At 43.2% G+C, this 13,860-nt stretch overlaps 1 protein-coding gene across 4 annotated transcripts in view; it reads left to right on the top strand.

Annotated features, from left to right (window-relative positions):
- The first annotated feature begins 365 nt into the window (after positions 1-365).
- The window catches only part of EPB41L5 (erythrocyte membrane protein band 4.1 like 5), a 133,392-nt gene continuing 119,897 nt past the window's right edge, over positions 366-13,860 (top strand). The window contains exons 1-2 of one of the 4 annotated variants that reach the window (XM_069066911.1): positions 366-564; positions 4,441-4,628. In XM_069066911.1, coding sequence (XP_068923012.1) covers positions 4,449-4,628 — 180 coding nt within the window. In that variant the 5' untranslated portion in view covers positions 366-564; positions 4,441-4,448. The remainder of the gene's footprint in view (positions 565-4,440; positions 4,629-13,860) is intronic. The other 3 variants (XM_069066912.1, XM_069066914.1, XM_069066915.1) reach the window with 3 other exon arrangements.

The raw sequence follows: 13,860 nt of genomic DNA, 5'->3' as shown, positions 1-13,860 counted from the left end.
TCCAGGCTGAGGAGTGTGAAATTTACCAAGGTTTTAGAGGAGGGAGGGTCTTGATCAGCTATGGGTTTTAGGAATACCGATTAGCAGCTACACGGAGGGTGAATTGGAATGGCGAGAGATAAAAGCAGAGACACTCCTTAGGAGGCAAAGTCATCAGCTTCCTCATTTTACAGGTGAGGAATCTGAGCCCAGGGGCAGGAAGGCACTCCCAGAAACCGGGAGCCTGGAACCTTTCAGGTGCCCTTTTAAACAGGAGCCCATAACCTTTCTCATCCCAGGGCGAGGTGTTCCTGGGAGGCGCCGTTGCCCTTTTAAGGCGAGGCCCCGCCCCGGAGGCGGGACTTGGGGAGCTCCTTAAAGGGGCCAGGGCAGGGGTGGGAGGTGCAGGTTCTCCCGGGGGGAGGATTAACGTGTGCCCGCCGCCGGCTGGAGCCGCCATTTCTTGGAGTCCCTGAGGAGGAGCCTAGGCCCCCAGCCCCGCCGGCCGGGGACCGCCGCCTGCAGCGGAGCGCGCTGCGCCGGGCCCGGGGCCTCCTCCTGGGCCTCCTCGGCCGCCGCCACCAGGTGAGCGAGGAGCCCTGGCCCCTGAGCGCTGCCGGCCCGGGCTCGGCCCGGCCGCTGCCCCCCAGCCCCCCGCTCCGCTCCCGGACCCAGCGGCCGGGGCGCCTGCCCCTGCGGGCTCCCCGGGTAAAACACGAAGCCGTCGGGGAGGGGGCGGCGCCGAGGCGTTGTCCCCCCGCGCCGGGCTGCCCTGGGAGCCGAGGGCCGGGGCCGCCGCCGCCGCCGCCGCCGCCGCCGCCGCGTGTTGACCCTTCCCAGGCCCCCTCCACGTGTGGCTGCCGTGAGGGGGAGTGGTTGTCCCCGCTGGGAAGGCTGGGCCGCGGCAGCCTCGCCGGTCCTCGGCGGGCCCCGCGGGCCGTGCCTGGCCTCTCAGCCGCGGTAACCTCCCGGGGCCCGGAGCGCAGATCTGTAGAATTAACGTCTTACTCCTTAAAACAGAGCAGTGATCTTCCCGCCGACTTCCCCTTGGAGCCACGTAGGCGCTGCCGACCCTGCCGTGTCCCCAGGGAGGGCCCCCCGCTGACCGGCCACCCTGTTCCCTGACCCGCGCGATGCCCGTAATGACTGACCACTCCGGGAGATTCTCTAACATCTCTATGCCTGTTAAAAAAGCCCCTGCCAAGGGCCATCAGGCCCCGGTCTCCAGGGGCTCACATCCTGTGGGATGCCGGATGGCTTTTGGGGGGTCAGTGCCTGGGGGGGGGGGGGGATCAGGAAAGAGCTGATGTAGGAAGTGGCTTTAACTGGACTTTGAAAGAAACCTGGGACTCCTGGAGACGGAAGCGTGTTCCTGGCACGCAGAGGCACAGACGCAGCATAGGGGACCAGTTTGGCCGGACCAGAGAGGGCATGATGAACCCGGGAAGGCGGGGGCAGAAGAGTGATGGAGAGAGCTTGCTGAGCCTGGAGATGGCATGGTCACAATCATTGGGGCAGCTGTGTGAGGGTGAACGGGACCAGGGAGTGACTACGGCTGGGAGAAGTTAGGAGACTTGGAATAGTGAAGACAGATCTCAGATAGAGTGATGGTTGTAGGAGAGGAGAGACAGGGACTGATGGGAGACATACTGTGGAGGCAGGGCTGGCAGCCGGCTGAACTTGGGGCCAGGGCTCCCTGATTGGAACCTGGCGACTGGAAAGCAAGTGGTGTCCTTGACAGGACAGAAAAAGAGGAGTCCTCTCTTTTGGACAGGTTGTGTGTATGCATATGCATATATATATATATTTACAAAAATGATAACTGGGAGAGAAGTATCTTTGCACGTCATGCACGTGTTTAATAAATTTTTGTTCTGTTCTGATGCATCTTCCATAAGATCTCTCTTGGGGATAATCTTCCCATTTTTACAGTTTCAGATAACCTCTATGCTAAATTCTCAAATCTTTAATCATGGCCTTTCTTGGTAGCTGCAGACCCACAACTCAGTCTGATTGCTGAACACATCCACCTAGATAATCTCATCAGTACCTTAAACTTATTAATATCCAAAATCTTTGTTCCTCCAAGACACATTCTCTTTGACTTTCCTTACTTACAGTAAAGATGCCATTATTCTTCTAATCAGGAAGAATGGGAACCTTGACCTCATCTTTGACATGTATCTCTGCCTCTTGGCTTCTAATCAGTCCTGTAGTTTCTACCTCCTTACTTAATTTGTCCTTGGTTTTTTTTCCTCTTCCCAGCATCTCCACCATAGCTTGGGCCTTCATCCTTCACTTAGACTATATTACAATCAACTTTCCCACCCACAGTTCTCTCTTGCAAGTTACACTACATAGGTATTAGAATAATGCTCCTACAGCATTGCTCTGATCTTGTCATATCTATACTCAGAAACCTTTAATATTTCCCATAGTTTTCCAGAATAAAGTCCAAGATTCATGCATGACATTCAAGTCTATTTATTCTGGAAAACTGTATCTTCCTCTTTTTTATGTACTCTGTGCTTTCTCCAGTTGGGGCTGTTGGTAATTCTTTGGATGTGATTTATGCTTTCCTTCCTCCTTATTTTTGCGCATAGTCCCCTTTGTCAGGGATGCCCTTTACTTCTGCCTCAGGAGAATGCTCACCTGTCCTTCAGTATTCAGCCCAATTGCCATCTCTTATTAGATATTTTTTTCTTCTCCAAAATATAGAAGTATAATCTTTTCTTCCTCTATTGTGCCCTTTTGATTTTTAACAAACCATCTTTCTTCCTCCATCTGTAGGGATCTCAAATTCATCATGTCTAAAAAGAACTCATCTTTTCCTTCCGAATTCATCTTTTTTTAATCTTTCTATCAGCAATCCCGTCATCTTCCCCAGACACTCAGGTCCATAGTCTCTGAGACCTCCTTGACTTCTTTACTCTCCCTCACTCTACTTGACCAACGGTGACTTATTCCTTCTGCCTCTGCTGTGTCTCTCAGGAGGCAGCTAGATGACTCAGTGAATAGAATACTGGGCCTGGTGTTGGGAAGACCTGAGTTCAGATTTGACCTTAGACGCTTACTAGCTGTGTGACCCTGGGCAAGTCACTTGTCCTCTGCCTTAATCCCCTAGAGAAGGAAACAGCAAATCACTCCAGTATATTTGTCAAGAAAATGCCATGGACTGCATTGGTGTGCTGCAGAATGAGGGCTGGTGAAGAGTCAGACACAAGTGAGCAGCCGTGTTTCTTCTGTCAGTCTTTTTCTCTCTGCTCACGTAGCTCACTCTGGTTCAGGCCCTCCTCTGCCTTGGCCTGGGCTGAAATTCCTCCAGATGATTCTCCTTCCCTCAGTTTATCTCCGTTCAGCTGCCAAAGCTTTCCTCAAGTGCAGGGCTGATTATGTTCCTAGTCATTAAACTGATGTCTCCATTCCTTTTGTAAGATAGAAAACTCCTCTGTTTTTCAGTTCGCAGGCTGCCTCCAGCCCACCTTCCTAGATCTGTGATATTTATATCATATTTCTATGCATGTCATAGATCATTCTCCTTTGTGAGCTCTGGTTTTCATACTGTATACCTGACACGTTGCACTTTCCTGTCCCCATGCCTTTGCCCAGGCTGTTCTGGATGCCTGCCTTCCTTATCTTGTATCTGCCTTTTAGCATTCTTGTTTCCTTCAAAACTTGGCTGAAGCATTGCTTTTCTTCATCCCCTCCAAGTGCTAGTGCCGTCCCCTCTAATAATCATTTATTTATTATGTTCGTGTTCTTTTCCCTGACAGAATATAAATCCTTTCAGAATAGGGATTAGACCATTTTTGTCTGTATTCTCATTGCTTCCTACATAGGTAACTTAATAAATGTTTGTTGGTTGATTGGTGCCTGGTATGATGGGCGTTCAGTAAATGTTGATGTGCTCTCCTTTCTGTAGGAAGTTAGAGTTTCCTAACCCGCCATCCCAAAGGTGCGTATTTTGGGTTGGAATGATGGATTGGCAGTGATTGAGCTGTTCCTTCTTTTGTGATACAATAGATGGCATTTGTGTTCACCATGGCTGCCTTCAGGATCATAAAACAGAACAGATTGAACGGACCTCAGTAGGAATCAGATGACAACTCTGGTTGTGTCGCAACTTACTTGTGTACATAGATTCCCATTTTTAGATAGTTAACTTCACTTTTGTATCCCCAGCACCTACCATACTCCGTGGCTTTGATAGAGTGGGTACAGAGTAATTGTTTGGTAACTTTTTGTCTTTCAGAAGATTCAAGGTTATCCAAAGGAGGCAATACACGAGGCTGGTGTAGATAAATTAAGGTTACTTGTCCTTTCCCTTGTTTCTTTGGTTTATCACAGATAGGGCTCTTGTCAATGTTAAGACTTTGTAGGTTAGAAAAAAAAAGCATGGTATGCCTTACTGATCTTTAAAATAAATAGAAAGCTGACTTCTTTTTACTTTTGATTTTTTAGTGGGGAAGATGCTAAGCTTTTTCCGACGAACGCTGGGGCGCCGGTCAATGCGAAAGCATGCCGAGAAGGAGCGTCTGCGAGAAGCCCAGCGAGCTGCTACCCACATTCCTGCAGCTGGAGATGCCAAGTCCATTATTACATGTAGGGTGTCATTGCTGGATGGAACTGATGTCAGTGTGGATTTGCCGGTACGTAGCATCCAAGTGGATTTTTTCACTTTTGTATGGACTAGATTTCTTCTCAGTCTCATCTTAGGTCAGTAATTGAAAGTAAATGTACCTTTAAGTAACATAGAAAATTTATTAAAACTAGGGGGAGAAATAGAAGTTGGCTTTCTTGGGCTTCTTTTTGATTAGGGCATAATTGGCATTGTATGTACTTATCACAGAAAGTTTCATTTCCTAAAACAGCTATATAGAGTTTTTGGACAGGATACTATTTATTTGTTTATTTATTTATTTATTAAGCAATTGAGGTTAAGTAACTTGCCCAAGGTTACAGGGCCAGTTTTTTTGTGTGGATGTCAAGTGTCTGAGGCCGGAAACGATCCTGGGTCAAATCTGGCCTCAGACACTTAACACAAAAACTAGCCGTGTGACCTTGAGGAAGTCACTTAACCCCAATTGCCCTCCAGAAAGCAAACAAACAAAAAAAAGGGGCAGCCAGGTGGCACAGCGAGTAAGAGCATTGGCTGCAGAGTCGGGATGACCTGGGATCAAATCCGGGCTCAGATACTCAGAACCACACCCAGAAATAAATGGCCGTGTAACCTTGAGCAGGTTACTTAACCCCGGATTGCTTTAAAAAAAAAAAAAAGATGCTCTTACTCACTGCGCCACCTAGCTGTGCCCCAGGATACTATTTATTAATAGCAGAAAAGGCCTTTATAGCACATTAAAGTGACAGTCTAATCATTTTGGACTTTTTGCTGTGTGCTGCTGGGGATACAAAGACTCAAGTGGAACAGTCCCTGCCTTTAAGCTGCCTACTGTCATTTTGTTGGGGGAGATATAATCAAGTACACACTTGATAAATAACAAGAGCAGTTGGGTAGGGGATTGGGGAATCAAGGAAAGGTTTCATGGTGGTGTTTGATCGGAACCTGATTCCTTGAAGAGAATAAGGAATTCTTGGAGGTGACAGGAAAGAAGGAATCCATTTCCAGGTGAGGGTAGCAGCTATTGCCAAGATGCAGAGACCAGAGATGGAGTGCCAGGGGACAGAAAGAAGACCAGTTTGGTTGGACTAAGGCTGGAAATATAGGTGAGAACCAGGCTATGAAGGGCTTTCAATGCAAAACAGGAAGTTTATATTTTATCCTACTGGGTTAGAGTTAGAAAAATCACCTCTACAGGACTGTGGCAAATAGATCAGAGAGGTACTTGAGGCAGAAGCCACAAGAGAGGTGGTGAAAGTCTGAACCAGGGTGATGGCTGTGTGGGAAGATACACTAATATGTGTTGCAAACATGTGAGATTTGACAGCTGATTGTATACGTGAAATACGTGATTGTAAAGGAGAAAGTGGGGAGTAATGAATTACTCTGAACTTGGAAACGGGGAGATTGGAAGGAGCGAGATGCTGTCAAAGGGAGATAGGAAGGTCAGGAGAGGGGCAGCTGTTGGAGGAGGAGTTCTGTTTTGAATGGGCTGAGTTTGAGATGATGTCTCTGGAACTTCTAGCTTTTTAAATGTCTAATAAATGTTTATTAAACTGTCAAATTTAATGGGAGCAGTTTGTAGGACTGGAACTCTGGACTGAGATTGGTTGTTTTTTTCTGTGTCTCACCTTTAGTCTAAATAGGCGGAAAAGTGATACATGCTTTTGACACTATTCTTGTCTTGTTCTTTATATATAAATGAATACCTTTTTTTTTTTTTAGCTTTTTTGGAGGGGGAAGTCAGGTCAGTTGGGGTTAAGTGGCTTGCCCAAGATCACAAGGCTAGTTTTGTGTTAAGTGTCTGAGGTCACTCCTGAGTCCAGGGCCCATGATCTATTCACTGCGCCACCTAGCCCCATTACCTTTCTTTTTTTGCTCCTCCACTTTGCCTTCCTTTTCTTTGAAAAAGAAAAGGCCTTCTTAGTGCTTTAAAGCAAAGCCTTGTTGGTGCTCTTATCTCATTACTGATAATCTGCATATAAATACCTTTTGGTTTTTTCATTTATTTACACTCAGAAACTAATCAAATTGCAATTAAGTACTTGTTTCAGATAGTTTTTAAAAGCAAGTTACAATAGATATTCCTTAGTTTCCACTCCTGTTTTTAAATTTAAAATTTTTAATTTTTAATATCTTTTGTTTTTACATAATATTTACTTCCAAATACTCTCTCCTGTTCCATACCTACCATACATACCATTCATTCCTTCCAATAAAGATTTAAAAAGAGCTAGAAGAAGCAGTTTAGTAAACCTATCAGTCAGTACAGCCTCTGGATCTGACCATATGCAGTTCACATCTGCAAATAACCTCTGTGTGCAGAATGACTATGTCCCCTAATACGGAACCTTTGGTCACTTCCTGATACCTACCAAATAAATGATAAACCATTGACTTTAGGGTTAAGGGACTTCTAGAATCTCATTTCAGCTACATCTAGCCTTATTTCCTAGTACCCCCTTTCTTTCAATATGCCATTGTTCTCATTCATGCTTCCCATTCTCTTTCCCATCTTTGAGTCTGTATCCGCTCTGTCTGGAATGGATTCTTTCCCCATCTGTGTTGAAATTTGCTCAAGTTCCAATTCCCAGTGTTCTTTTAAAACCCTTTTACTGCGTTAGAACACAAATGACTGCTGTGGGATATATATATATATATACACACACATCTTTTTTTCACTTAACTTTATTAAAGTTTCTACAATGTTGATTTTTTTTTTTTTGCTGAGTTAGGAACACAGAGCTATGCAGTGTAAGTTGTTATTGTGTTTTGTTTTTATACAGACTGATAACTTCATGAGATTAGGGAGCTTTTAGGGAGTAAACTCCCACTACCAAAGTAAATCAGCAATTGTTCTGCTGATAGTCCTAGAATTGCCTGGAACATTGAAAAGTTATGTGACTTGCCCAGATTCATCAAAAGTGACTGTTCATTGCACTATATGCCTCTTGAGTCATTGTGCTTTCAAATTTTCATTTGTCTTAGTAGAGGTTATTTATAGTTTGCCTGTTTTCCCTCAAATTTCTAATTTTACTTTATGTTTAGTGGATTAACCCTTATTGGAATTCTTAGACAAAAGCCAGATGTTTGAGGTGGCTAGGTGGCTCATTGAATAGAGTACCAGCTCTGGAGTCAGGAGGACCTGAATTCAAATTCAGCCTTAGACACTTAACACAAAAAACTAGCCGTGTGACCTTGGGCAAGTCACTTAACTCCAGTTGCCCTCCAAAAAGCAAAAAAAAAAAGCCAAATGTTTCCTTTGAAGATAGTTTTACCCTGTTTTATCTTTATGTACTGGATATGTTTCTGAGTCTGTCTTTGCTGCCTACATCCCCATCCCCCTCACTGGTGAGTTGATTGCATGTGGGGCCTCTGTTGGATTTTTTTTGTATTGCACCTAGTCACTTAATATTGAGCTGTATTGCTGGTGAATGGAATGTTATCAATTTAATATTCTCACTAGCTGAAAATATTTGGATTGGGGATCATAGAATTTTAGAGTTGGAAGGGATGAGATTAGTGAGATTATTTTAGAACACTAAGCCCTGGGGAGGTGATTGTGACTTGGCCAAAGATACACAGGTAGTAAATAAGGATCGAGCACTCAACTCTAACTCCAAGGCTTTTTTTCCCCACTCAGTCATGCTGCCAAGGCTTTTTTTTCCCCACTCAGTCATGCTGCCATAATTTAATATGGATTTTCTTTTAAAATAAGATTTGGGGGGCGGCCAGGTAGCACAGTGACTAAGAGCGCCGGCCCCAGAGTCGGGAGGACCTGGGATGGAATCCCGGCTCAGACACTCAGCATCCACCCAGAAACACCTGGCCCTGTGACCTTGAGCAAGTCACTTAACCCCATTTGCTTAAAAAATATATGATTTGGAATATATTTTTCCCAGAAACATAATGATATAAATGTTAGGTTCCTAACTGGCAGACAGAAGCCTACTTAACATGCAATATTATAGAAAGTACAAATAATGTTACAGAAAGTGTAAGTACAATTTAATATTATAGAAAGTACAATAAATAACACATTTTCCCTATAGTGCTGTGGGAAAATAGGTTCTGCTCTTCTGGTTGTATTCCAGAATGCTCTCTGGGATTTTCTAGGTTTCAGAAGAAAATTTCTTACCTCTTCTTCACCTTCTTCTTTTTAGCCTCATCTCACATACTGACAAAAAGGGATTATTTCTTTTTCTTCCTCTTGTGGCTACAAAGAGGGGCCCCTGGCCATTGCTTACAAGGGAGGGGTGGGAATGGGAGAAGTGGAGTCTTGCAGGTATGATTCCAGAAACTGTTAAGTTTTCAGTGGGGTTCTGCATTGATCTGTAGATAAGGTGGGCAGGTTGGACTGAGGTGAGGCTTCAGTGTCTGTAGGCTTAATTGGTAAGAGACGGGATGGAAGTATGAGGGGAGAATGAAAAATGCTTGGGTTAAGGGGACAATAGGTGAAGTAGTAAAAAATAAAAATAAAAATAGTAGTAAAGGAGAGTTCTGGGCTTAGCCCTTCACAGCTACAGTAGTAAGGGGAAGAGGAGAGATTCTTCAGACTGCCAGCCAGGATTGGATATTGTAGAATTTTATCTTTACCTATGTGTTATGAATGTTTTAAAATTTATTTTTAGTTTTCAGCATTCATTTCCACAAGATTTTGAGTTGCAAATTTTCTCCCCGTTTTTTTCCTCTATGTCCCACCCCAAGATAGCAAGCCTACTGAATACCCCTTCCCCCAACTTGCTCTCTCTTATATTGTGTTATGAATTAAAAAAAAATGAAAATAAAGTAAAATGTACTTATTTACCAAAACTATATTGAACATAAATCTTTGATTCAGGATTTTGCAGTACCCTGAAGTGATGAGTGTGATGTAGTATAATAGAGAAAAATATCTGGTTTTGAATTTTGAATAAATAGGTGTTCGCATCGATTGGGTGCTTCAGCTGAGGGTTCTGGGTGGTTCACACATTCTAACATTCTTGGCAAGTTGGGTAATGCAATTTCATATTCATTTCTTGTTTGAACACTTTTCTCTAAGGGAGTTTTGAGTACTGTTTCCCTGTGACAGCTTGACTCAATATGGTGAAAAGCCCGAGATTGCTGTGCACAAGCAAGCAACTAGAAAATAGTTCTTTTATTACCTAATGTTTGAAGTATGAAGTCTCAGGATTACTGATGAAGTTACTGATAGTGGGGGGGAGGGGTAGAATTTGCAAAGTAACTTTTTTCGTTTATTTTTTAAACACTTACTTGGTAAGGAGCTCAGAGTTCCCTGAAGCAGTTGTTCAGATGGCCTGTAATATCCTAGTTGGTACTTCTTAGGATGTGTAATGTCTGAAGGCCAGCTAGCCCTTTGTAAGGGCACATATAGCAAAACAGGAAGAATTTTAGATCGGATTCTTTTTTTTTTTTTTTAAAGCAATCGGGGTTAAGTAACTTGCTCAAGGTTACGTGGCCAGGTGTTTCTGGGTGGGTGCTAAGTGTCTGAGCCCGGGATTCCATCCCAGGTCATCCGGACTCTGGGGCCTGTGCTCTTACTCACTGAGCCACCTGGCTGCCCCTAGATTGGATTCTTGGTGAAATTTAACCATTACATTTTCAGTTCTGTAAGTGTGTTATAGGATCAGTAACCCAGTTCTGATTACTTGGAAGGGAGTAATAAAGCGGGTTTCGAAGCACCAGCAGACCCACCCAAGGAGGAGACAGAAATTGTCAGTCCCTACAAAAGGGAATCACTCTTCTCTCCTTATTGAGCTCTTCATTCTTGCAGTAGGGTCTTAACCTAAAAAAATTAGACTAGTCATGAGACTTAAGTGATTGCACCTCATAGGTTATCCAGAGTTTCCTATTTCCTGTTACTTATTAAGAATTCATGAAAATAAGGAAACCGTACAGCCATAGATAACCTGTCACTGAGCCATCTCCTCAGTTTGGCCTCCACCACCACCCTTCCCCCAACCCTGGGTAAAAGGTCCCAGCTCTAGTCAGTGCTGGTGACAAGCATGGCTGCTGCCCGTCTTCTTCCTTCCCCTCCTCCCACCCCGAAGCTCAGGAGAAGATTTGTACCATCATTTATTTCTTGTGACTATTTGTCATTCTCCTACCCAGAGACTATGCAAGAGTGATGAACTTAAATGGGAAAAACGGAAAGGTGTTTCTTTGGAAACTAAGGTTTCCTTGGTCTCTCCTGCAGGCAGGTTGACAGGTGGGGTGGCTGTCATTTCAGCCTGTGGAGTTGGGTTACTAGCACTGGAAACAATCTAAGATTCCTCGTGCCTACTTGGAAATCCTCAGTTTTTAGACCCTCTGTAAAAAGTAACCCTTCGTGTCTTGTGTGATCCGTGGCAGTTGAGTCAGTACGGACATTTCTTGCTATAAATGGAACTGGGAGAAATAGGCTTGTGGGGCTCACAGGACGTCCCAGGCAAGGTCAGGGAGTTGGGTGTAAGCCCTCAGGATGATCCATGTGATGGCACTCCAACAGAGTGGGCAGAGGAAGGCATTTATTTCACTTTTTCCAAGAAAGCAGGTGTGCTGCTCCCAAAGAACACACACACTATACAGAAGGTAGAGCAAACTTAAATGCTGTTAGTGGAGTCATACCCTCCCCTCAGTCAGGATTGATCCAGATTCCTCAAGGTTACACTCTCCTTATACACCCACTACATTCCTCCTCAGAATGCCCTTCCCCTCCCTGGTCATACAGTCCATGACTAGAAAATGGCAGAAAACTCTACCTTCAGGTGGGTAGGTTAATTATGCAGGTATAGTAGCGAGGACACTGGTGACCAGGGCATAGCTTCTTGGGTCCGAGCCATTTGTTACCTCCCAACCTTTGTTTTTCCCCTGGATCCAGGATGTGCTCTTTGACCACCGTCTTTGGAAAACAGGATATGCAGACTTATCCCAAGCTCCCCACAGCCTGGGAGCTTTTGCCATCTCCCAAGAATATCTGTGGGATATAATAATTTCCATTCTTACAGAGCCAAAAGGACACAAATAATTTTATTACAAGCTTTTTTTTTGATATGTGTGTATGAGTTATGTATATGTAGAGTATCTATTACATAAGCAGTTGTTCCTTATATATAATAGAAATTCTGTTGTTTATATGTGACAGAAACTTTGTTTCTTATAATTATGTGACTGTAAAGATTTTCTATTGTAGAATATAATGTGAAAGCCTGGCTGTTTCCTTCCTAAATGTTCATCAAGTTGTTGGGTTTGTCAAGTTCATCATCAAATATGTTTTCAGTGAGTATGTACATTACTCTAGAAAATTAGACTTATGGGACAGTAGCTAATGATATTTTCTCTTGTCTTTTTTAAACCTAAGGTTCATCATTTCTTTCCTACTAAGTTTTTGCCGTCCTCCCTTCTTTAAACAGAAGGTATCAATTAAAACATTTTAAAACTCTGAAATTTAAGAAAAACTTTTAGATCAGTGAAACAACAAGAAAGGAAAAAGCCTATTAACTTTCTGTCCTTAAACCTAGTTTATTTGGATAGTTTGCACTGCCATTCATATGAAGTTCAGGTAAACAAAGGACATCAGTTGCTTCTTGTGTGGTATAGACTATAAGTGCTATAGAAATTTGAGACCACTAATAGTTGTATTAGGGAAAGCATTACGCATTTGGATGTGTCCGTGTATGCTCCCATTGGTGTGCATTGCAACCCATCCATTCTGCATGACTCATTTGTGACTTCCTGTAAATTCTCCATTATAGGGGTCCATCAACGTAGAGTGAGGCCCTTTCTTTAGTTCTCATGACATTGTGTGAATATATTTAAATTGCCCATTGGTTATCTATTCCTACATAATAAATCTGCTGTGTCTTCCTTTCATACTTCTTTTGCACATGCTTCCTTGGTGTTATGATTCAGCTACTAGCAATAATGTCATTTTGAGGTTTTTTTTTTTGTTTTTTTTTTTGCTTTTTGGATGGCAGTTGGGGTTAAGTGACTTGCCCAAAGTCACTTAAGTATGTCACATGTCTGAGGACGGATTTAAGCTAGTAAGCGTGTCACATGTCTGAGGCCGGATTTGAATTCAGGTCCTCCTGACTTCAGGGCCTGTGCTCTATTCACTGTGCCACCTAGGCGCCCCAACACTTTGAGGTCTTAACAATGTTAACAGTCTTAACTACTTAACAGTGAGGCAAAAGAAATAATATCATAAGTGCTCGTTAAAGCAAATGCATAAATAATAAATACATAATCTATAAAAAGGGGCACATTCTCAATATACTCAGCATCTGTGGGGAAGAGTGGACACATACAGAAACCTGTCAGAGGAGACATGAGTGAGAAAAACCCATGTGCTCAGACCTAAGTCATTGCCCTCTCCATGGCATTTACTTCACTAATGGAGTTTCTGTCTTGAATACTTACGCTGATAACGTAAGCTGATATGCACTCCTTCACTAAGGCCTCACTGGTCATGATGTTTCAGCCACAATAGTCAGTCTACTCAGTAGCTTTTGAAAGTATTGCTTCCTATTTGTTGTTCTGCTCAGCTAGACTTGAAAATCAACGTTTTAATCCATCATTTTCAGCTCCGAGGTTAGCTGATAGATTTCTGAAATCTACTCTTTTTTCTGGGTAGAGACTATAATCACATAAATTATATTTGTCCCATTACCCATCATGGCATAGTTTTGTTTTCCACATTTAACACATATATGACAATTTATAACTTTCAAAATAAGCAGCTATTTGTTTCAGAACCCTCAGCCAACATTAACTTCCAGCAGATGTCTTAATACTCTTTTTTAGAACTCTAATCAGAAGCTTAGCTGAGCAAACTTTAAAAGCAATAATACATTTATAACCACACAGCATCACTGGAAGAATATTGTTTAAAAGAAGAACCTTGGATGAAAGGAGAAGCTAGAGCTAATTTAAAAATACTTACCAGTTTTACGATGTGTCTCACTCTGCTCCTGCTCAGTTCTAGGCCTAGTTTATTGTCCGTCTGCAGTATATGTACTGATGGGTCAGTTCTGTGATGAGAACTGGGCTGTGTGTCATCTTCTGGACAAGAAGCTTTATTCGTCCACCTTTTTCTTATTTATTTCTTCTTATTTTTTCTTATTTAAATACATGACTGTACTGTTCTGAGTAATGGCTCTTAGGACTTTCCCTTCAGTGTCCTATGGACTGATGGAGTGAACAAAAGAGTCATACATAAGCCAGGGCATCTGGAGGATCTCACCACTTGTAGGGAACCTCCCTCTTTAATTTGAAGTCTTTCCTGG

This window comes from Petaurus breviceps, unplaced genomic scaffold, assembly GCF_028583685.1.
Source record: "Petaurus breviceps papuanus isolate PSGF00001 unplaced genomic scaffold, PetGlider_PUasm1.0 90731, whole genome shotgun sequence".
Taxonomy (NCBI): Eukaryota; Metazoa; Chordata; class Mammalia; order Diprotodontia; family Petauridae; genus Petaurus; species Petaurus breviceps.
The sequence above is the reverse complement of the archived record's forward strand: the minus strand, read 5'-3'. Positions and strand labels throughout refer to the sequence as shown.